The sequence below is a fragment of the Phoenix dactylifera genome, chromosome 16 (assembly GCF_051530095.1).
Source record: "Phoenix dactylifera cultivar Ajwa chromosome 16, Ajwa_hap1_PhDact_Kaust_v1.1, whole genome shotgun sequence".
Lineage (NCBI taxonomy): Eukaryota > Viridiplantae > Streptophyta > Magnoliopsida > Arecales > Arecaceae > Phoenix > Phoenix dactylifera.
Window position 1 is genome coordinate 16,506,898 of NC_143205.1, and position 24,017 is coordinate 16,530,914.

Genomic DNA, 24,017 nt, shown 5'->3' on the forward strand with positions numbered 1-24,017 from the left:
ACCCCTTCTGCCCTCCTTTCTGCCCCATATGAAGTTTCGAAATCTCTGTTTTAGTAACTTCGAGAATGTCATGGGCACCATGGTATTTGATAGCAAGTAGACCGAAATCAAATTGCGGACCGACTGCACCAAGGTTACTTTACCAGAAAGTGCACCCATCATAGAAAGTACACCCATCTGCCCGCCTTCGTTCTCCCCCTCATTTTACCCGCCGGTAACAGTTACCACCTCCCCCCTTCCTTCTCCCTTATTTAAGCAAATCCCGAATCCGATTTCCGAGCACTTTATACCTTATTCCCACCTCCAATTCCGCTCGAGATCTGATGATTACCCCGTCCGCTCTCGCTTGTTCCCAATTCCTCGGCGCTCGGATCCCAAGTCCCTCCTTCTCGCCGATTTCTAAGCTCCGTTCGTCCCCACGCTGCGCTGCGGCGATGGCCACGGCGCCGGAGGCGACGCTCTACGACGTGCTCGGGCTCACCGCAGGGGCCACAAGCGGGGAGATCAAGGCGGCGTACCGGCGGCTGGCGCGGGCGTGCCACCCGGACGTGGTTGCGGCCGACCTGAAGGGCGCGTCGGCCGACGAGTTCATGCGGATCCACGCAGCCTACTCCACCCTCACCGATCCCGAGAAGCGCGCCGACTACGACCGGCGATTGATGGCCGCGACGCCGGCGGCCTTCGGCCAACAGCGGTGGCCGCCGCGCGGCCCGCGGCCGTTCTACTCGTCCGCGTCGAGCACCTCGGCGGCGACCTCTTTCTCCGGCTTCGGTCGCCGGACGTGGGAGACGGACCAGTGCTGGTAGCAGAAGACCGGCCCGGGGAGGTCCGGACCGAGTTCTGCAGGCCGGAAGGGGGGTGAGCCGGTCCGGTGGGCGGACCGGTATTGTTTGTGTTTACCAAAATCTATGAAGGATTTTGGGACTACCGGAGCCGTCTCCGGCTTGCATGATGTTGGTGGATGAAGGCAAATATATTTCTAGCAGCCTCAGCCATCCTTGCACTGATTTCATCATTCTAATTTATTTTTTTCTTTCTTTCTTTTTGCTTATGATATGTAAATATCCAAGTATATTACGATGTTTCTTGAACCGGCTTATTATTGGATATGAGATAGCTTTTTGTAGTGTAATTTTGTTTGGCTTGAAGAAATTGAATGGCTAGCTGTGCCGGTATATGAAGCAAACTCTTACAAGCTTTTTATTTACCATAATTATATGAAGAAAAAAATAGGGATCAACTAAAGAAAGTCTAAATCTCAAGTTGAAAAAATCTTTAAAAAAATTAACAGATAAAGAATCAGTTCAAGTAGTTTGAGACAAAACATGAACACCATATATGTTGCTTCTTACATGCATCAAATAAGCTTAATGCTAATAGCAAATTAAACTAGAGAATTTATTTTTTTGTTAAAATTGAAATTATATATATATATTGGTCCAATGAGCAGTCAAAAGATCTCAATAATGAAAAAGATGTAACCACGATAGTCAACCTAAACTGACAAGGATAGATTTGGTGGAATAATATGGCCTCATCCAAAAATGATAGCTAAAAGGTATTATTTGAATTCTTCGATCCCATGAGAAATTGAGAGGTATAAAGGAAAATTTGTAATGTGAGCAAAAAAGCCATTTTCAGAAGAATGAAATCGTTTTCATATTATCTTCTTCTTTAGTTTTTATAATAGATTTAAGTAGCATTCTATGATCTTAAGAGTTCTTGAAGGTTTAAGACAACCGAATCTGATCCTATCTTCTTCAAATTCCGCCGTAGGCCAGTGGTACGCTGCCCAAATCCCTTCGTGTTGCCATTTGGTTGATATCCCAGTTTTGGTCTAAAACCAAAAAATACAAAAAGTGTTATTTGATTTTTCTTAGCCCTACATAAATATTTGGGATCTTTCTAGCGTACAACCGGTGGAGCTCTCATAAGTATTCTAGATTAGTTCGTTTACTGCTAACCAGTCCGCACATTTATTCGCTTATAAGTAGGCATGACAGAGAAATACACAATAGAATCCTTGATGTATTGAAGAAGTGGATGAGTAGTATTGTTTCTTGTTGACAACTATTCAGTCCATTGTACTACGGTAACGAAATCTCCTCTCAGCCACATCCTTTGAAACTTCAATTTTCTAACAGCTGCTATTAGTCCCTCCCCAGGTTACACACAATTCGGCTATAGTAAGCTAAAATTATTTTGAAATGCCTAACACCAGCAAATATAACATGCCCCATATTATTTCTCATAATAAAACCAACGCTGCGTTACATGGAAGAATCCATCAAAGCAGAATCCATCAAAGTTGACCTTACGACCTCATGGGAATGGAGTACCCTAGAGACCAAGGAAGGAGAAACACTTGTCATTTTTGGACACCTTTGTATTGGTAGGATCTATTATGTCTTGCTTTGTATCAAACTTTGTAGATAATTTAGTAATCAATAATTACCACACTTACAGCTGGTATCCTTAATATCCCAACCTATACGCTCACTAAAACGTTTCCAAAATAAGAGCATGTAAAACTTGAATGCAACCATGGTTTGCATAAATTGAAATGTGAAGGAAAAGGCACGCATAAATAGCATATGAATCTCATCATAAATGAATAAGAAGGTTCCATTTTACTTCTCCAAGCATGATCACCTATCTGCAGTTGGTTGTTTTGTGAGAAGGTTCCATTTTGGTGCTCCTAGTCTTTATTTGATGCCCATGAGCTATAGTGCTGCTAAAAGTTGAATCCATTTATTGCCCTATAGCGTTTTTTTTTCTTTTTCTTATCAACGCTCTTCGTCGAGTATGAATATACAAATGACAAGGTGGTGAAGATTTGAACTTGTAGACTGATCATGATATTTTAAAATATCTACTTTTATTAGGATTTAAAGCTGAAATCCCCCTAAATCAAAGAATACCATATATTAGTCATGATTCATGTCAGTGACTTATGGATCAATTGAAAGAAAAAAAAATATTGTGATTCATGTCATTTCTCCTTTTGGTAGGAGAGAGGCGAAGATGCATTGCAGTAAATGCATGCATCGCGGTCGGCAAGAACGATTTGGAGAAGGTTCAGGAAGGATCCTGGAAGGGAATTCGATTGATTTCATTTGTTGAAGATGAAGGCAGATCATTAGGGAATAAAAAACTTTTAAATAAAAACCAGAATTCCTTTTAGCCCTAAAAATATAAAATCTTTTTTATTAACAAAAAGATTATATTAATGCATCAAAGTAAGGAAACTTCCGCGGACATTCACAGTTCATGGACGGTGAGCTACCATACAGCTAGGACCAGCTTTTTTTTTTTTGACTTATTTATCTATGATCTACTGGGGTCCACCTTGATATGAAAGATATCTAGCAATCTTGGACTAGATTTTAACGCTGCCGGTTCTACAGAAAGTGATGATGTCGGGGGCACCTGCCATGCGTATATGAACATTTTTTTTTATTTTTTTGGCTATGAGACCCGGAAAAATTGTGACTTGCGAGATTTATTATTAAATACCAGGAATTAATTAAATAGAAAGATATCAAAGCCATTGTGGGTTTATGAGTTTTTCTGTGTGCTCCTGCAAGCATTTTCTTTTAGCTTTTTTCATGCAGCAGCTTTTATTTATAACGATCAATACTGTTGTTAAATGAATGCCTTTTGATTTAAATTGGATCTTAGATTTCTTTGTTCCTAAATAGTATCATGTTTGGTTTTGTCTTATGGCATGTGGAGATGATTGGGATACATCCACCGAGATAATACGTGCTGTGCTGAGCTTTTTTTTTTTGGTTAGGACGGACGATTCATATCTGACGAGTACGAATACATCCAATAAAATCAGAAAATAGAATATTTCGGAGTACTCAAGGCAGCTTTCCATCTTCAGCCTACACGGTACTACCCGTATGGTTGGACACATAAGTTGCCACCCAATCCGCAACCTTATTAGCTTTACGGAAGACATGCTTGGCCTGAAAAGCCACTCCATCCCTTGTCATGGTCCAGATGTCACAAAACAGAGGCGTACATGGCAGGTCATTGATGAGCATGGATCTCTTATGGTATATGGTTTGCATTGCTGAATAATATACGAACATGGCAGGTCATTGATGAGTGATGGGGGGCAAAATGGATCTTCCTACTCACAACAATAGAACTATCCAATTTCAATCAAATAGACCCCAGCCCCGATTGAGCCGGATCTCGGTCCCGCTAAGAGCCCATCTGAGCTCGGACTTCGTCGATGGCTCAGCCGACCTCAGACATGTCTCTCTGCTGCTACGACCAGCGTCAATCTTTTCTAATGATCATAGCAATGACCTGAGCCCGAGCTCAGAGCGCCCAACTGTTCAGGTTACGAGTTCAAGAGCTCCTTCGACCACAGGTCTATTTGCCAGTGCGCCCTGGGCTCGGCCGGGGCGCCTTTATGTTCGCTGACTTGCCCCGACCCGAGCTCGGGGCGCCATTAATATTCGATGATACGCCCCGGTCAAGTTTGGGGCGCCCTATCTAACAACGCGCCCCGACCCTTGAGCTCGAGGTGCCTTACCGAGCACACCTCAGGATCAGAAAAGCTAGGCCGACCTCAGCACCCGCCAAAACGACCTCGCCGAATCCATGATGCGGCCCCTCATCGAGCTCAGCCTCGCCCACGACCGCATCCACGTGTATGCCCACACCTGCCTATGTGGACGTACGTTACGACATCACCGCGCCATGCTTCGCTTACTGGCCAACGATAGTCAAGGACAACGCCATGCTGCTCTAGCTATATCCCGTCACACCTATCGACGCCTTACCGTTCACAAGAACGGCCTACGCTGTGCACCTCAAACAAGCTCTAGCTGCGTGCCATCTCGCTAAAAGCCATCTCCTCTCATAATGAAGACGGGTCATACCTCCATCATCTCGGCACCTCTATCAGGACTATAAAGAGCCCCAACATGTAACATCTCGGGGACCTTTTTTGGGTTAATTAAATTCTACCCTAACTTGAGCATCGGAGGGCCCTCACCAAAATCACCGGTGAGGCTTTGTGCAAGTATGCCGTCGCATGAGAGGTGGCTCACCTTCTTCCTCAACATTCCGGTAGCTCTCTCGACTCTCCCAGCATGGTCACCCTCGGGCCAGATTTGAACCATAACAATGAGCATGGAACTTTTATGGTATATGGTTTGCATTGCAGAATATTGTCTCATCTATCGACAAAGGATTATGGGTCAATTTAACATATTATCTTAATATTAACAGCAGCTGGTTTGTGCCTTTGTAATAGGATGGGAGTGACATTCTTGTTCTTGTTTTGGCGAGACGGTATCAGCAATGATGTCGGCAGCACTTTGGATCATATTTTATAATGGGTTATTTTATATTGTTACGTACATCATCTTCCGATTTGGAAATGTGGAACGGCTACTGAGCTTTCGAAGAAATCTCGGTCAAGGTCCGAAGTCGGATTGGATTTGTGCACAAGTTTGGGGCCACAAATGGGATATCCTGTCGGTGCATGTGGGAACGATAAAGAGTAACGGCCGCGCTTGGTTTCTTCGTGGAAACCAGTAGGTCGGCGTATCCGTACGAGTGGACCGCAATTCCATCCTTTTATAGAGTATCTATTTGAAAAGGGCAAAAATATTTTTATGGTATAATTAGCTTAGGGTTTGCTAAGACTAGTTAGATGTGGTGCTCGGAATTAGACTTGGGACTCACAATAAAACGATGCAATCTATATATCTATTATCTAATATATATATATATACACACACACATACTAAAATTAGGGCTATTAGCTCTGGATTAGATGTCCATATTATAATTTATCAATAAAACTCTCTATTTTAGATAATAAACAAGCCTCTTATTTAACACAATTTTTTATCAAAATATAATAATAAAATCATTAACAAGAATCATATTAACTTATTTTAAAGAATCTTTCGTTAGCAAATCAATATAGTAATTAATGATATTATTAATAATCATATTTGGTTAATATATGCTGATATTAATGACAAGATCTTTTGATTAGTATTATTTTCCGCCCATACCCCATATGGATCATTAGAATACACAAATGTTCTCTATATGCAAAGCCTTTCTATTTCTTATTATACGTGGGTAGGATCATGATCTTGTTATTTTATGATAATACATTACTTGACTATATTCAATAGATATACATATACTATTAGAATTATCTATAGTAATAGTTTACATAATATTAAGATCGAGAACTTTTAAAAAAAAATTAAGCTCTTATATCCATTTTATTTCTCTTATTTATTCTATTATAGTTCTTATCTGATCTATTATAGTTCTTATTTTATTTCTTATAATAAAACCAAGCCTACAATTGTGTACGAAGACCCAAAATCTATCTATTAGTTCTTATTTGATCTACTATAAATAGGCTTAGTCTTCCATCGGTTAAGACCCAACATTTCTATACATCTAGCCTATACATTACTTAGTATTTGTTAGGTATGAGTGACGTATAAATCCATAGTAGGTTCCCATGAAAAAGAATTATGAGCTGTCTATTTACATGCAATTAGCAAGTTGCAGTGGCAATTGGCTATAATTGAAATGCCGATGCCACAAACAAGTGTTTGGATGGTTGTAATTGCAACTATAGACTATAGTTTACCGAAAAAAGAGGTCCAAAATTTATACTTTGAACTGCAACCAAAATTAGCTCTTATTTTGTTACATGATTTCTTGTAATTGAGAAAACTCTTCTGAAAGAATCCCCTCACCATTGCAACCATTTTCCTTCTTCTTTTCTATGAAAAATAATTTATAAAATATGCACACAAAGTTTATAAAGATATACATATAATTTTAATATATATTAAAAAATTATAAATAGTTTAAAATGAACACATATGACTCATATTAGTTTGGTTAGGTTGGATCATGGTGGAATTTTAAGAGTGGAAAAATGTTCTGAACATTTTTGTTAGGTTGCCGTGAGCATTGGTTGAATTAAGCAACTCTATAGTTCAATACAACAAATGAAAAATTTAAATATTTATGTACAGCATAGTTATAAATCTATTTATTTTCTTGTTTGGGCTTGGATGGTCATGAGGTGGGTTGGATTTGCGTCTCGGTTAACTTTAATCTAAGCTCCCTATGCAACTTATTGCGTATAAGTGTCTTAGCTAAACGCCCTAATTCTCCCAAGACATCAGGCCAAACTGAGAGAACAAGTGGGCTAAACTCAACCCAAGTTGCAGCCTACCTGAAATCTTTTGCAGGCTGGCCTTGGACTCTTGTCCATCCCAGGCCTACTTGGAATTGGAACTGATGGAAGTCCAAATGATAGTCCCATCTTTAGAGGCCTCCAGGAAGCAAGTTGACAGCCCATTGTCCCATCACTAGTTCTTTCTTTCTACATTCTTTTTGGTTTTTCCAAAGAAAACCATCAGTTCTTTCCTGTTATTATGTATCTGCTTCCAAGTTTTTTTATTTTTCATTTTTGTTTCTATTTTATCAGTCGACAAGGTAAGCAAACTCGCCGGTGCAATACTTCAAAAATTTAAGAGGAATAAACCCAGCAACATATCAAGTAATCTGTTTAGTTTTCTACCTATTTCTAGAGGAGTTATCAATATTTACAGACAAAAGAGAAATTGTTCAGATCCCGAATCCATTTCCCTAATAGATTTTTGACAATGCCCACCCCAAGTAGAATGGTGACACCTAAAGGGCCATTAGGTTGGTTCAAGTTTATTGGGTACTCTTAAGCTTGACTCCAGCAGCAGGAGCCTTGTTACTAACTAAAAAGACCAACTTTGGAGGTCACTTTATAATTCTTAACTAATTTTATGTTGCAGGTGTTACATGGGATGGGAATGAAGTTTAACCTTGGTAAACTAGGTGCCGTTTTGTCAAACTGGAGAAGTGTGGGCTCAATTGGTATGTTCACTAGGACAATTGTGAGATTAGGAATATTTGAGATGGGATAACTCATTACAGCAAGACAATTTAATTGCAGATAGCATTGTTTCTAAGCCATGCCATGCAAAACTCTGCTTGCCATAGTTTGTGGTCTTTTAAAAAGAAAAGCATTTTTTTTAATACATAAAATGAAATATGTATATAATTGATTACTTGAGCTTGGAAAAGTATATCGGTGCTCCACATTTGATTAAAAGTATATCCTTCTAGAGCAGCAAAAATATTATACAACCTCGATGGCTTTGAAGATATTCACACCAAGCCTACACTTCTAGGTTCTCCATTTTTTATATTATATTTTTGGTAGATCGGGTTCTGACCTGATCTGATCTGACCCAAATCTTAATCGTTCTCGACATCGCCCAAGAATCTGACCTAACCGGAGGATCCAACCTGGTATCTAAACATTGGGAGTTTGCAACCCGACATAGAGAAAAGAGCTGTTCGAGAGGCATCAAACAGTGCAAGTAAAATATATGACTCCTCAGGTAATGCATAACCTGCAGGAAATTGAATAAGGTTGTTTGGATATTAGCATATAAATGCTTGCTTTATCTTTGTTGTGACCAAAGATATATCGAAGCCATAAAACATCTACATATGGTTTTCTTTTTGAAAAGAATCCATTGAATTTGGAGGGAAATATGATTTATGTACAATACGAAAGATGCAACCATAAAATTTGATCGGTAGAACTTGAACCTAGCAAGTGTATGCTGACGAAGATCTTAACAGGAAATCACAATAATTATGTTTGTTACCAATTGAATTAAATTTAAGCGAGGAACTAAATTAGATTTTTTTTTTTTTTTTTTTTGATTTGAACCCATTTGCGCAACTGGACAAATTTGATCTCCAAAAGCCCTATAAATCATCTCAAATCAGATGTGCTATATGTCTACAAGCCAAGCTAGCTTTATTCTTCCCTATTTCTCTTTTTTCAGTTTCTTTTTCATTAAGTGAATTAGAATTTTTCACCAAGGACCCAAACTTATAGAAGCCATAAATGCTTTAATATGATATCAAGTCTATGTACTCGAGTCCAAAATCAATAATAAGTTATCTGAATTGAAGAGCCACACTATTGATTATGATCTATACTACTAAATATATCTAAAAATTAAATATCATGTATTCTGGTGATTTCTAACCTTATGTATCATGCGAATACAAAGATAGATAGTTTTCATCATACTAGTATATTACAATATGTGGTCAAACATTTATATCGAAAATTTATCTTACTGATTACTATCTACACATGTTAAAATACACATAGATTGAAAATAAAAATTTAATTCTTAGATCATAGCGGAACATGATCTTAGATCATTTTTCACCCATTTGATGCATATATTGAAAACTGCCAAAATCTATGATTTGTAGTTCTTAAGCATTTTTAGTGGTACAAGCCACCATCAATATGTGAATCTTTAATTTGAACATCTCATTATTGATTTTGAACCCAAAATGAGTAGATATCCTCACATCTCGAGAGGAGCAAAATCCATCGATAAGTTAAATCATGCTTTATGTTGAATCTAGATTTAGATAATCCACTTACTCCTTGTTACCTCCAATTAGTGAATATATGCAAACATAGCAGCAATTGCCTATGATATTACTATTAGTAGTTCTAGGAGAATTGGATTTCTTGACCTAGTTTTATGCATATGGTGCTTTTTGATCCAATCACCATAGCTATCAGCAACTCCATGGTTCTTGAATTTTTTGGAGCACAATCAATGAACTAGAGCTTATTTGCCTAGAAAATGCTTTCTTTGGCTTGCCTATTAACTATACATAGAAACTTTTTAGGCCTACTAATTCTGACATGACAACTTAATATTCAACTATTTCTCATTGTTGGCAGCAACTCTTGCAAGTTGAACCGATCTTGTGATGCCAAGTGGCACAAAAAACTTTTGTATGCAGAAAATATGCTTCCCATGGCTTACTCCATTTGCTTCTCTTAGTTAAACTAAATGACATTTGTTTCAGCAAAGAACACCCGCCAACTTGACATTTATTTAGAGCCACAAAGACTCTTGGCATTCAACTATCAAAAATGATATAGAATCAATTGTATAAATAATTAATGTTTGCAATCTTTTTAAGATCTACGCAGTTTGACATGTTCAATCCATTGAATTCATGACCCAAAAGCTTGTCAACCTCGCACAAATCGAAAGACTTCTATGCTTGTTGACTTGACTCGGGTCAACCCTTGACCCATCTGAACGATGTAATATCAATCCCTATGGATCAACCACGGTAAGAATGTTTGAAAAAAATATTAATTTCAAATATTATTATTTTTATTATAGATTAGTATTTCATTATGTGGGAGCAGGTTTTCATTCAGTTATACAAAAAATTTGTCTAAGTCCAAATTCCTGTAATCGTGATTGCTATCCTAAGTTGGTTATATGACATGGATAATTCTGTTTTATAAAAAATAAATTAGAAAATTATATCCTCCTTCCCGTAGAGATGTTATACATATGTAATGAAGTTATTATCATTATAGATTTTTCAATTATATTCATATTTTTAGATTTTCTAAAAATTTTGCATATCTAAATATTTAGTTATATTTTATGGGTCAATGTGTAAATTCATGATTAACCAAAAATTAGACTGTTGGCATGTGATTCGGAGCAGGGCCATTGTCGACCCATGATTAACTTGCCAATCGAATATCCAGATACCAAAATGAGTGAGAGGTTGGATCAAGTTTAGAAGATATGATTTTTTTTTTTTTTTTTTTGTTAGAACGGATGATTTATATAATTATAATACGTACACATCCAAAAAGATCAAAATACATCTTCACTGTTGCCCAACATTCCCATCCCATTGATTTCTCTCATCTCATTCATAAAGTTATTTAACTTACAAGTAACCAGCATTTTTCATAATTGTGATGATGACCTGCCATCTTCGTTCATAGTACATGGATAAGAGGAAAAGAAATTGTGGTACCAATCCAATAGCAAAAGGCTAAGCCTGTTAGATGCAAATAGCATACTTTTTAATTAGAACAGTAGAATACTTCCAATCTTCATGGCATCTCCACAGGAGGAAAAAAAAAAAAAGTGGGCATCCCAATAAAAGCTATAGCCATAAACTATAACCATAGAAGAAAACAGTGAGAACGTGACCTCTGGAAAAAGCTACGTACCAAACCCTCACCTCCCATGTGAAACCCTCACCTCATCCACCCAAACCCCGTTACGTAAAACACAACCCCACCAAGGACGATTGGAGCAGTGAGTGCCACCGTGAAAAACGATGAAGAGCATGAAAATATGACGCCCGACTCCTCCCCCCCATCATTCCCGAGGACCAGCTTCTACTCTTCTCACGGCCTCTGCCATGGCATAAACTTATTTTGAGAACTTGAGCTCCAAACCCAAGCACACGCAATAATCACCTCTTAATCAGCACTTGGTGGAGAAAAGTTGCAGGTGTTGGACCCAAATGACCAATGGACCAGCTGGGAGAATGCCACATGGCAGGGCACCATTGGACCAACCAGCACATACCTGTGACAGAACTAATAATAATTCAGATGCTCGATTGAGACTCCCTTGGAGAATCGATCCCAGTTGCTATTTTCATTAAGAAAAAGAAAAAAAGAAAAGAGGAATTGCAGGAGTTCTTAACTTGTGCAACCAATTATAAATGCTCACATTAAACTAAGGCTGTAACAAGGAAGGGAGGAGGTGGCGGGGGAGCAGAGGCAAACGCGTTTGACCATGTAAAAAGCCGTCGGTCTCTCCTCCCGTCCACCTCAGACCCGGCTCCGAAACTCCAGGCAACGGAACCAAAGAAAAGCATGGAAATTTCCCGTTCCATATCTTTGTTCTGAACAAGGTGAGAGGAGGAGGAGAAGGCTTTTTAAAAAAATAATCCATTCCAATTTTCAAAACGAACCTTCTTCCTTCACAATATCATCATCTCGAGCATGTCATCGAACACCTTGAAATGGTATGATATAAGATTGGATTGTTGATAGTTGAGGTGAAGAGGAGGAGGAGGAGGAGGAGGAGGAAATTAAGATGATGGGGGATGGGGTGAAGCTGATCCTGGCGAAGCCGATTCAGCTGGCGGACCAGGTGACCAAGTTGGCCGACGAGGCCCACTCGTTCAAGCAGGAGTGCATGGAGGTGAAGGCCAAGACGGAGAGGCTCGCCGCGCTCCTCCGGCAGGCCGCCCGAGCCGAGCTCTACGAGCGCCCCGCCCGCCGCATCGTGGACGACACCGAGCAAGTCCTCGACAAGGCGTTTGCGCTCGTCTCCAAGTGCCGCGCCCACGGGTTGATGAAGCGCGTGTTTACCATCATCCCCGCGGGGGCGTTCCGGAAGATGTGCATCCAGCTCGACAACTCCATCGGCGACGTATCCTGGCTCATCCGCGTCTCCACCGCCTCCGCCGACGACGACGACGGCCACCTCGGACTCCCACCCATCGCCCAGAACGAGCCCATCCTCTTCCTCATCTGGGAGCAGATCGCCACCATGTACACCGGCTCCCCCGACGCCCGCGCCGACGCCGCCGCCTCCCTCGTCTCCCTCGCCCGCGACAACGACCGCTACGGCAAGCTCATCATCGAAGAGGACGGCGTCGGGCCGTTGCTTCGTCTGGTTAAAGAAGGCCGGGTGGAGGGCCAGGAGAGCGCCGCGCTCGCCATCGGCCTCCTCGCCCGCGACCCGGAGAGCGTCGAGCAGATGGTGCTCGCCGGCGTCTGCTCGGCGTTCGCCAAGGTTCTCAAAGAAGGGCCCATGAAAGTCCAAGCAATGGTGGCGTGGGCCGTGTCGGAGCTCGCCGCCAACCACCCCAAGTGCCAGGACGTCTTCGCCCAGCACAATGTCATCCGCCTCCTCGTCAGCCACCTCGCCTTCGAGACCGTCCAGGAGCACTCCAAGTACGCCATCCCCTCTAAGGGCATGTCCATCCACTCCGTCGTCATGGCCAACAACAACAATTCAGCGAACAACGATAGCCATTCCCTGCTGGTAGAAATCCCAGAGATGCAGCATCCATATGGAAACCAGAGCCAGAACAACAAGAACCAGATGCACAACGTGATCCAGTCCACCATGGCCAAGTCATCCGGCAAGACGCAGCCCACCGCCAACGGCAGCGCCAACGGGACGGCGGGTTCGAAGCACCAGCAGAATGTCTCGCTGAGCGGCACCAGCATCAAGGGGAGGGAGTTCGAGGACCCGGCCACCAAGGCCCACATGAAGGCCATGGCCGCCAAGGCCCTGTGGCAGCTCGCCAGGGGCAATTCAGCCGTTTGCAAGAGCATCACCGAGTCTAAGGCGCTCCTCTGCTTCGCCGTTCTTCTAGAGAAGGGAGCCGACGAGGTCTGGTACAATTCAGCCATGGCGCTGATGGAAATTTGCCGGGTCGCCGAGCAGGATGCCTACCTTAGGAGGTCCGCATTCAAGCCAACCTCCCCGGCGGCCCGGGCGGTCGTCGACCAGCTCCTGAGAATTGTCGAGAAGGCAGATTATGACGACCTCCTAGTCCCGTGCACGGTGGCATTGGGCTGCTTGTCAAGGACATTCCGGGCGACCGAGACTCGGATCATCGGGCCATTGGTGCGGCTGCTCGACGAGAGGGAAGCGGTGGTCATGAGAGAGGCGACCGTCGCGCTGACTAAATTTGCATGCACCGAGAATTTCCTACACGTAGATCACTCGAAGGCGATCATCGATGCCGGAGGCGCGAAGCACCTCGTCCAGCTCGTCTACTTCGGCGAAGAGGTTCAGATTCCAGCTCTGATCTTGTTGTGCTACATTGCCATCCATGTTCCCGATAGCGAGGCATTGGCCCAAGCCGAGACCCTTACGGTGCTCGAGTGGTCATACAAGCAGGCTTACATGGTGCAGGACGCGACGGTGGAGGACTTGTTGCATGAGGCCAAGAGTAGGCTAGAGCTCTACCAGTCCAGAAGTTCAAGAGGTTACCACTGATTCAGTCAAGGACACTCATTGGGGAACAAGGGTCAGGAAGAAGAAAGACCCAGTTCTGCTTTCCAATCTAGAGCGTCCAGGAGTGTACATACATCCAGTTACATCTGTTTAAATTGTCAAGGTTGCAGCAGATTGATCCCTAAAACTTTTATGATCATCATAGTGGTTGTTTGTTTCGTTTATGTTGGCAGTACTTGGGGTTTTAGCATGCAGGTGGTGATGTTTTATTTCTGTCTCAGGAGGGTTTTGTAGGCTGGAAAGTTTCAATTGTTTTATTGTGGTGGATATATGTAATATATATATATATATATATATATATATATATATATATATATATATATATATATATATATAGGTCAGCAATTTCTGCTTCTCTTTAGCCTGATATTCCATAGTGTATCCTTCTTTCTACTCCTCCTACTTCTTCTTCAATCAATTGCGAGGAGGATGGTAGTTCCTGAGAAACGATCCAACCGATGATTGTAAGCAGCATTCACTTGGTTGATGAAATGTAAACTCTTTGGGGAAATGAAATAGTCCTGAAAGAAAACTTCTGAATGGATATTGGACAAAGTAAGCTAAATGCACAGCAGTTGGAACATTGTATCCTTTGTTTGCAATAATTCCTGACCTAGCTTCAAGTGGTCACTGAGATTAGTATAGGAAACCTTGCACCTCCAGTTATCCTTTGCTCCTCCCTCTCGTTTCAATATTTTTTTTCAAACATCAGTGTGATACATTTCTCAATATCAGCTGTTCTACGCCTTCGAAGGCAGGACTAAATTACATCCTAGTGATGCTGCTTGATTTCCCACATCGTAGATGTGCTATATTACCTTGTAAGGATAATTGGATAGATTTTAATGTATAAACAACTAGTTTTTAACCAGCCAATTAATCCATCACTGGTTCTTTGATATGGACTGTGGCTTAAACATGCTTTTGATAATCAATCCAACTAATCTGTCAACGATGCCTATATTCTGTCTCTTCAACTTTTATTTTAGGTATGCTCCTCATTAAGCCACCTTGCAGCCTACATAGCTCATGCTTCCATACTTTGACCCACTTAAACAGGCCAAGATTTCATCATTGCGCATGTGTAGGATTTAGAAGTATACTTAAATCCCAGTAACTATCATATTCTTGAACCCAAGTAACTTTTCTAGGGCATTGAGATCAAAATTCTGCTCGGATCTCTGTATGGCAAGAGCATTATCTTATTTACTTGTCCAGTTCTTATAACAATGATCTCTTTTCCCAAGGATAGATCAGAAAAATAAGCAAGAAAAAATCTCTTCATGCAAGCAAACCCAGAGGGTGTTATCTCTCTTCTATGCTGTGTATTTGTACTTTTCTGAACCTGCACTTTCATGTCCGGTTCAAGTGGTCCAGCTTAATTTAAACACAGTTAGATGATAAGGCATAGCAGCTACCAAACATTTTTTAGTCCAAATCTTCTGCTTACAACTCTCATTGGATTCTAAGATTCAGAACCCCTGAAATAGAGAAGGCAACTTATTTCCCTGATGTCACTGGAGACCTATCCAACAATGAGAAATGAGAAGACCCTTTACCACATTCTGCAACTATAATATTAAGATACTAACTGTGAGCCAGGTGGATGATAAACCTGGAGGTATACAAAAGCTATAGTTCTCAGAGCCCACAACAGATGTATTTGAACTCCATAACTGAGAGAGCAGGTCCCTAGAAATAAATTGGTCATTCAGTCACCATTAGCTGCAGTCATGAGTAGCTAAAAATTAATACCAGTCCTTTAGTTGCTAGGTGAAAGACAATTATATGGCGTTACACCAGCAAGCAGGGCACTTACTGCTAGCACCAAATACTTGCCTGCCATGACACTGTTCTTGTTCCTAATTGAATGAGGCAAAAACAAAGGACATCATATGCTTGCCTGAGCCTCTAGGACAGACCACTGTGGCCCTACATATGGAGTCTAATTCGACCACCTAAGCGCTCAACATATCCCATCTGTACAAGGTGCATCCCCATTTGTGCAACATTAGATTCCCCAAAGCCTGTGATATGTCCACAGTCCACACCCAATACCAAACTTTGAATTAAATCTTTACAAGACTGACGAGAACTACATATGGAACATCAATAACCACAAGCAGATTCTGCTGAAGCCTATAGGCCAATCTGGAATGTGTTGGGGCGTGCATCAAGGATCTCAACCCTTAATTCTCATGCAGCTGCAGGAGCCCAGCATTGTGAATTGTATACACTTGGATGCTTGTGATGCCTTCATGCAATGCCCGGTCGTTGGTCCAAAATCTCGAGGACTAATTCGTCGCTACTGATATGTAACACTAGGATTTTGGGGACACACTGTACCACCATACTTTCAGAAAGTTCTGGTTGTTAGCTGTGACGATATGTATGTCAGATTGATGAACACATTGCATAAGGCAGTCTTGATAATTAATCGTCGCACAGAATCTAAGCACATGCTTTGTGAAAATAAAAAACACGCACGATCTAGCATAGAACTGGAGTACTGAAAACTTTAGCATTATATCTATAGGGATGGTTGCTATCAGTTCATTTTGACTGGTAGTATGAAGGTCATATTACTATCTTCCAAAGGTCTCAATTCTGAACATTTCACAAGAGCAGAATACATAATTTTCTTTTTGTGAATTGCCGACAACTTAGTTATGATTATTTCAACATTGGTTGTGATGATTTGAGAATGAAATATGTGAAATAACCCATGCAACAGGCTTTTCTGATAATTGACCTGGCACTTGATGCCAACTCGCAGAAAGATATGTAGTGTCATGCTTCAAATGACATGCACACATTTTTTTAAATATTCATCAAATTTTTCGCTACCGATGAATGTTAAAATATCATGTATTGTAATAGATCTATTAGAGAATATGTATAATGGTTGGCGCCTTGCCTAAACCCAAGCTGCTCTTGGGAAAAAGAGAAGAACAATGACAGAAAAAGAAATCAAGAACATGATAGAACACATCTTTCTCTGCTCAGGAACAGAAAGAAAAGAAGAAACAAAAAATAAAAAGAGAATATCCAATTCTCATTTTTCTTTCAATTAACCTCTCAATTTTCCAAAATGTTTATGTTTGATTTCCAACTAAATTTGAACAAAAGCATCTGGTCATAATATAGGTTCCATGAGCTATTTATCTCCAACAATGTACTATTTGAAAAATAAAAAAGAAATTCCATTACCATCAGAATGCAAATGATAATTGGGCCATTTCAATACCCAGGCAATTGCTGCAAACAAATTTCTTCTTATTCCCATCGATGTTACGATCATGGAACTGTGTCCATGGAGAATAAAAATACATAATGATCTTTACTAGCTTCATTGCTTCTAGGCATCAAAGCTAACCCATAGAACTCACAGCTTGCTGCTAAGTATCATATCAGATAGTTGCTTGTCATTAGGCTTCCCACTCTGAGGTAATTAATAATGCCATAGCAGGACCTAACTCTTCATTAAAGCACTCCCTGTGTTCTAATTGAAGGGCACCAAATTCCCTAAAGCTAATCATTTAAGCTCTCTAGAAATCAATTATGTTAACTGTCTTGTGCTGCGGCAGTGCAGCATATTTAGTTATTGAATTTTTTTTTTCTCTTGTGAAAATAAAGTATTGAACATTTGAACAAAACTTTTGGTCTTCACATCGAGCATCGGGGATCTTGCCACGGCTACAATAATTAAGACATAGTCCAGGAGGAAGCTGCCCTGTCAACCAAAACTAGATATCCTGGAAACAAGTTAATAATGTCTACATATAAGAATTCCTAAGGATTAATACATTGATGACATAAAGATGTTGCATTTGTTATTTGTTGTAAGTCTGTAACTAGATATAAAGAGTTAACCTGATGATGTTATACCACATAATAATAACGAAATGCCAGTTTACTGCATAAGAATTTGTGATGATCAACAAATGATCGGCCTAAACCATATGATTGGTACTTGTTCTTCACAAAGCCTGGCCCTCTTCAGCACCAAGGTCAGCACTTCATCCTTCCATGAATTCCGGTAAACATTTATCCTCGCTCAAACGGTGCAAAAATAATAATAATAATAATAATAATAATAATAATAAGAATAATTGAACTGTTTTCTTGTGTCACAAATAAGAGACTTGCATAAAGTATGGGTGCTTTTTTAATTGAAAAATGATGGAGAAGGGGACTATTTAAGTTTTAAAGAGAGGATTCTTCTCAAAGGAAAGAAAAAAAGAAAATCAAACAAAAGATGAAAGAAGCATACCACAAGAGTGATACACAACTTGAGTCTGATTACGCTAGTGAAGATACATACAAACCCAAGTGAACAACCATTCATCAATTCTCCGTGGCAAACTAACTATGAAACAACAGCCAGAACAGAAGCCCGGAAGAAAATTTTGGATATTTAAATTTTTCTTTGCATTTTGAGAAATAAGTGGTCTTCCTCACAGATCTATTTCATTGGGGTATCCTTTTTTTTTTGTAAAACACACACACACACAATTACTAACAATCAGCTGACATGGAGTTCGGAGTACAAGTTTTAGTAGGACCACTTTTAGCTATGTTTAAGTCCTTACCATCATCAAGATTCACATGATTCAGTGGAAAAATGAAAAAATCAGTGTTCAAACTGGGACTGAAGTGAAAGAAAATGCCATTTGGTAATGTCTGACATAAAAATCTAGTGACACTTACTTCTTAGGTATAGCTGAGAGGGTTGTGATTGGGAAGAAGATGAAATTGTTCTAGTTAGTGTTGATACTCGCATTTGCTAGTTAAATGCTTACTGTTTTCGCATATTCGACAAAATACTGGGAATCTTACTTGACCTTTAATGCTTAGCTACTTGTTTTGCGAGGCACAAGCATATCAGTGCTGGTTGATAGGAGTCTGATGGATAGGATGTGTAGTAAATCCTAAAGTGGGGGGATTTTCATCAAATTAGAAGCTGTGGATGTTCTTATTGCAACCAAACCAAATATTGATGCATATTGGAAGATGCTAAAAGAATCCTTTCCACAACAGAATGAATGGTGCTAGTGGCATTTCTTACTGCTGCTTCTTTTTAAATATTTGGAGAATCATAGGGATCTTGGACCACAGATCGATTTGATAAAAAAGGATGCTGTAGTTGTTGTCAAGAAGTGACAAATCTGTGCAGTGTTGTATTTACTAAGTTCTGTCTAGTATCGTTCATGCTTGGTTGTGAGGTCGTAATTATTGCTGAAGCACGACAAAGTTCTGCACTTCTGCATGAATTGAAGTTGCCCAGCATTGCTTTTGTATCGGCTGCCACCATTGCTAAGCTGGAGTTTTTCTCCAGGAAACATTTCATACATGAGTTGAAGGGCATGGGTGATGAGTTGTGTTTGTAGTTCAATGTGTGGATAGGAAAGAAATGCTTCCCAGTATGGCAACGGAAGGGCCAGAGGCTAGTCTGGACCGAAAGAATAGGAAGCCTGTGAGATCAGAATCAGATAACCTCCAAATAAACAAGACAGAAAGGAAAAAGAAATCGCTTTCCTAAGACATCTTCATGCAGTAGATTGCTGGTGAAAAGTTATTATTTCTGAAATTAGAGCATAATAAATGCTGTAAGAATCCACACGACAAGGTGCCAGATAGGATTGTCACCATTAGCTTTTGGAATTATTGCAAAATGCTATAAAACCAATGAAGTTGATGCATATATAGCACTGATTTGAATTACTCCAGCTAGCATGCATAACATACTTGTTTGGCCTTTAAGCAGGATATTTTATTCCATAGCCACTTTAGCGTCGGCAATTTGGTCACTGTGCCAAAATTTGTCGACGTTTCTTAGTAGCGTTAGATGGAATTTGAATTAGATGACGCTTATAAATGTCGTCGAAATCTAATAGAAAATTTTGGCCTTCGACGACGCCTTCTAAAAGTGTCATCGGAGGCCCTTCTACGCCGCTAAGAGTCCGTTCCATCCTAAGACGACGCTTTAGAAAGCGTCATCGGAGGTGCCTTCCAGACCCATCTCCCCACGCAGAAGTGGGATGATACTTTCTAAGGCACCGTGGAAAGCCCCTTACAGTCCCTAAGTAACTTTCTAGGTCTAAGATTTATTTTCAAAGCATTAAATTGGTCCCCTTTGGTATGCCACATCCTTTGTAAAAAAACCTGTTAAAAGTCCATATTATCATAGATTTTTACCTAGATTCGAGGACAACAAATTGTACTTCCTGACAGGAAGAGCCATATATTTGGTATTCCAAATAGCAGGCAGCTGGATCTCTTAGCTATTATAACATCCTGCTGATTTCAGATGTCATCTCTTTGATATTTACAACTCATCTACTTAAACCATGGTTCATTGAGGACTTCATCAGGGAGCTAAAGGCAACAGTTAGCAGCAGAGTAAAGAGCCTGGCGACAAATTTGAGCAAATTACGAGACTGCTGAAAAGTTTTCTGGCGCCGAAGACCTCCTCTCTATCATTTAACGAGCTCGATCCTGCCCGATAAAATTTCTGTTCTGTAGAATCTTTTGTTTCTCATTCATCCTTCTATGGTGGCGAACAATTTTACTTTTCCAACTGACTTCACACTGCTTCTTTAAAACCTGTATTTAAGCTTTACGGGTTCTCACAAACACGTTCTTCGTTCCTTTTTTATTTTCAAAAAGAAAAAAAAAAATCAGAGAGCATGCTGACTTTGGTGCAGAAACCATTGTGTTATAATGAAAAGATCGTCACCCATTCATACAAGTCACATTAACTAAGGTCTAATTTATTCTTCTAACTGTGAGGATCCGTGCGGACGTGTGTTTAGTCCCACGTCAGTTATTTGTCAAGAAAATCTTAAGTACTTATACAGAACTAAGAAACCTAAAAAATACCTTTCGGTTAGTCTTTTGGGTGAGGTTCTGAGTTGTTCCAAATAGGATCAAAGCGGACTCCGCCCATAACCTATGTGGAATAGGGACACTGCAGCACGAGTTCATAGAGGTTGACCACGGATCGATCGTAGTGCTTGTGATTAGATTTGAATAGATTTGAACTCTTAGTCTAATGAGGACGCTGTGGATTAAACGGAGAGTGTATGTGAGGACTGTACGAGCGTGTGTTTAGTCTCACATCGATTATTCGCCGTAGAAATATCGGGCTCTAGTAGGTTGGTCGCCAAATCCTACTAAGACAGCATGTCATTTTTAACCGTAAGCATGACGTTATAGAAGATGTCTATGAAACATATAAAGCACATAATGCCGATGCGCATGGATCTAATTTAAGTCGAGAAGAGTGCGCTAAGATTTTAGGACTTCATGCTTAAACTTGATTGGTCAACACTATACAAATCTTTGATGCTACATTAAACATCAGACAAAAGAGCGAATGGAGCTGACTAGCAAAGAATGCGAACCACCCATTTGTCCATGTTTTTCATTCGACAGGTTGGTACGAGTCCTTTCAAAAAAAAAATATTACTAGAAGAAAAAAAAATAAATCCATAATTTTATTTAAGTAATATTTTTTAAATATCAAAAATAACATTTTATCATGTATCTACCTCTTCTTTACGGTAGGATCTGCAACATTATTTTAGTGATATTTTTGAAATATATATATTAAATTAAAAAAATTACAAAATTATTTTAAGAGCATCCGTAAAAATTACTGAGAAATAATACTGTGCCCCACATTTATGATGAACTGCTGATTATTAATTTGTAGCTTGTATATCGCATAATATGCAATATTATTTGAGTGATATTTAGCATATTAGTGGCTTCTCATATTATTCTTGAAGGAGACTAGTTGACAATGATTAGGTGGTCATCAAATCTATCAAATTTCGAGGTTTTCCATCTATTAATACATGATTGCTGGAGAATAGCTTCCACTCTACTTTCTTATAAAGTGTTGTATGATTTTAGAAAAGCTGATAGTGTCGCTGATTGGATGGCGACATATCACATAGAAACTACTTTATCGGTTACATTATCAGATTTTTTTTTCATATTTTATTTTCTAATGCATATGGACGTATTTTAACTCTAGATTGGTTTAAATACAATCTGGATTCACCCAAAGATCAATGTTGAGAAAAAAATACTTTATATTACATTTAGGATAAAATTATTGGGTATTAGTTTGCAGGTTATCTTTATTTTTTCTGCTGGTAAGTCAGAAAGACTTTTGAAAACGTGGTTAGCTGACACAAAATATATATATATCACTGCAGATTCTATGTGGCCCAATTCAAAGATAATCGATAAAAGAGCATGCAGGTGAAAGTTTTTGCTTTCATTTGAAATGAGAAAGGGCATCCGCATTCTTTTTTAAAAAAATTTTCTGGTTTTTTTTTAACCTCCTGGATTTTATGAGGTCCGAGTCAAAGGCAACCTAGAAAAGAGATCATGCAGGTCCAGATTCTTGCTTTCACCTGCAACGAGAAAGAGCATGAAGTCTTTCCTTGCGCGATATATTAGTGCACCATCGAATCTAGAGAAGCTACAAAGTTGTGGACATCATCTAGAATGTTTTTAAGTATAGCTTGCTTCAACTATAAGTTTGGTGCTTTGATTATTTGGGACTCATTTGGAAAGAAGCAAAGTGAGATCAATAAAAAAACAAAGAGATGTCTCATATTTGGTTAGAATTTTCAAAGAAAAGATATAAAAAAAAATTCATATAAGATATAGAAAAGTCTACTTGCCACATGCTAAAAATTGAGAATTTTCTTTTTCAAAAATACCCTCAAACTTTTAGATAGTTTGGGATAAGATATTTTAATTTATTAAGAATATAATATGTATTTTATATAACTTTTTCAGAAAAATAGATACTTGGCAAAAGGTAAGCCATTTTGAAATATACTATTTTTCTATGATTAACTAAATATGTAAAAACTACTTTCTCATATATTTTATATATATAGGCATAAACTTTTTAGATTTCTTGTGAGAAAAAATTCTTCATGTGAAACTAAGTTTGATTAAGGTTAGTGTTTAAGGATCATATAGCTTTGTCTAAGATAGGCGGGATATTTTCTGTTATTTTCTGTCAGTAGTCTTGGAGGATAAATAGGCTGGAAAAAAAAATACACAAGAGTCCTGGAAAAGAAAAATGTAAGGAGTCATTAAAGATATCATGCCGGTTATTTCCAAGCCTCCTTTATCTCAGCACCAATCTACCCCATTGACCCATGTTTCTAGTTCAACATGTGCAGTGGCTTTCAAGAGAGCCCAAAGTTTAAAAAGGCAAATTAGAAAAGAAATAACCTTACAAACTTTTTCTTTTGATTGGATAGAAGAAAGGGTGTCTTTCCCTTCCTACTGTTATAGCACCACTCCACCATTCAGGACCAGTGAAATCACAAAGAACCCTATCCTTTTGAACACCATACAGTGTCTCGAGCTTTTTTTCTCACTAATTAGACGGATCTGGCTTAGGATGACACATTTCTCCCCTATTCTGCATCCGATCCAATTCAATTGCCATCCTAAAGAAGTCAATGGAGATGGATATCCAACGACCCACGAAGAATGTTCCAGTAACGAGTTTAAAAATTAAAATTATTTGGTTTCGATTTCAATTTTGATCATAATTTTTGTGATTTTTCAACTCGGAATCAAACATATCTAATATTTAATATATTTTATATTAGTATAACCCTAGCATTTTAATTTTATAATTTTTTTTCCATGGCTGTTATGATTTTTTATTTTAAAAAATATTATATTTGATTTTGATTTCGAAAGATTGTAACAGATTCCAAGTTCGATTTTATTTTTTTCACTAACTAAGTCGTATCTTCGATCCTAGCCATCCGTCTAGAAAGGCACCCCCACCTATAACTGCGCTGACATCACAGCTTCCATAGCATAGGGTACATATTTGAGGCTATTTTTTCCCCGGTGCACGCATCCTCCACGCCCGCGAGTCACAGGACTTCAACAGGCGACCCCGAGAAAGAACCTAGTGCATCCGACGGTCCTCGTTCCACACGCGTTAAGCCCGGCCGTCCGATATACCCAAGACTCTATTTAATAATTTTCGCA

The 24,017-nt window shown here is 39.5% G+C and overlaps 1 protein-coding gene and 1 pseudogene across 2 annotated transcripts; both read left to right on the plus strand.

Annotated features, from left to right (window-relative positions):
• The first annotated feature begins 136 nt into the window (after nt 1-136).
• Nucleotides 137-1,132, plus strand: LOC103706339 (chaperone protein dnaJ 11, chloroplastic pseudogene; annotated as a pseudogene). Its single transcript, XR_015974131.2, has one exon. The product of XR_015974131.2 is annotated as a chaperone protein dnaJ 11, chloroplastic pseudogene (transcript).
• Nucleotides 1,133-11,056: 9,924 nt separating this feature from the next.
• Nucleotides 11,057-14,331, plus strand: LOC103706338 (uncharacterized). The gene has a single exon (XM_008790397.6). The coding sequence runs from the start codon at nt 12,030-12,032 to the stop codon at nt 13,950-13,952; it is 1,923 nt and encodes a 640-aa protein (XP_008788619.1). The 5' UTR covers nt 11,057-12,029; the 3' UTR covers nt 13,953-14,331.
• Nucleotides 14,332-24,017: the final 9,686 nt, after the last annotated feature.

What these genes read in the sequence shown, in the direction of transcription:
- LOC103706338 (XM_008790397.6), top strand. Translation starts at nt 12,030, where the DNA reads ATGATGGGGGATGGGGTGAAGCTGATCCTGGCGAAGCCGATTCAGCTG.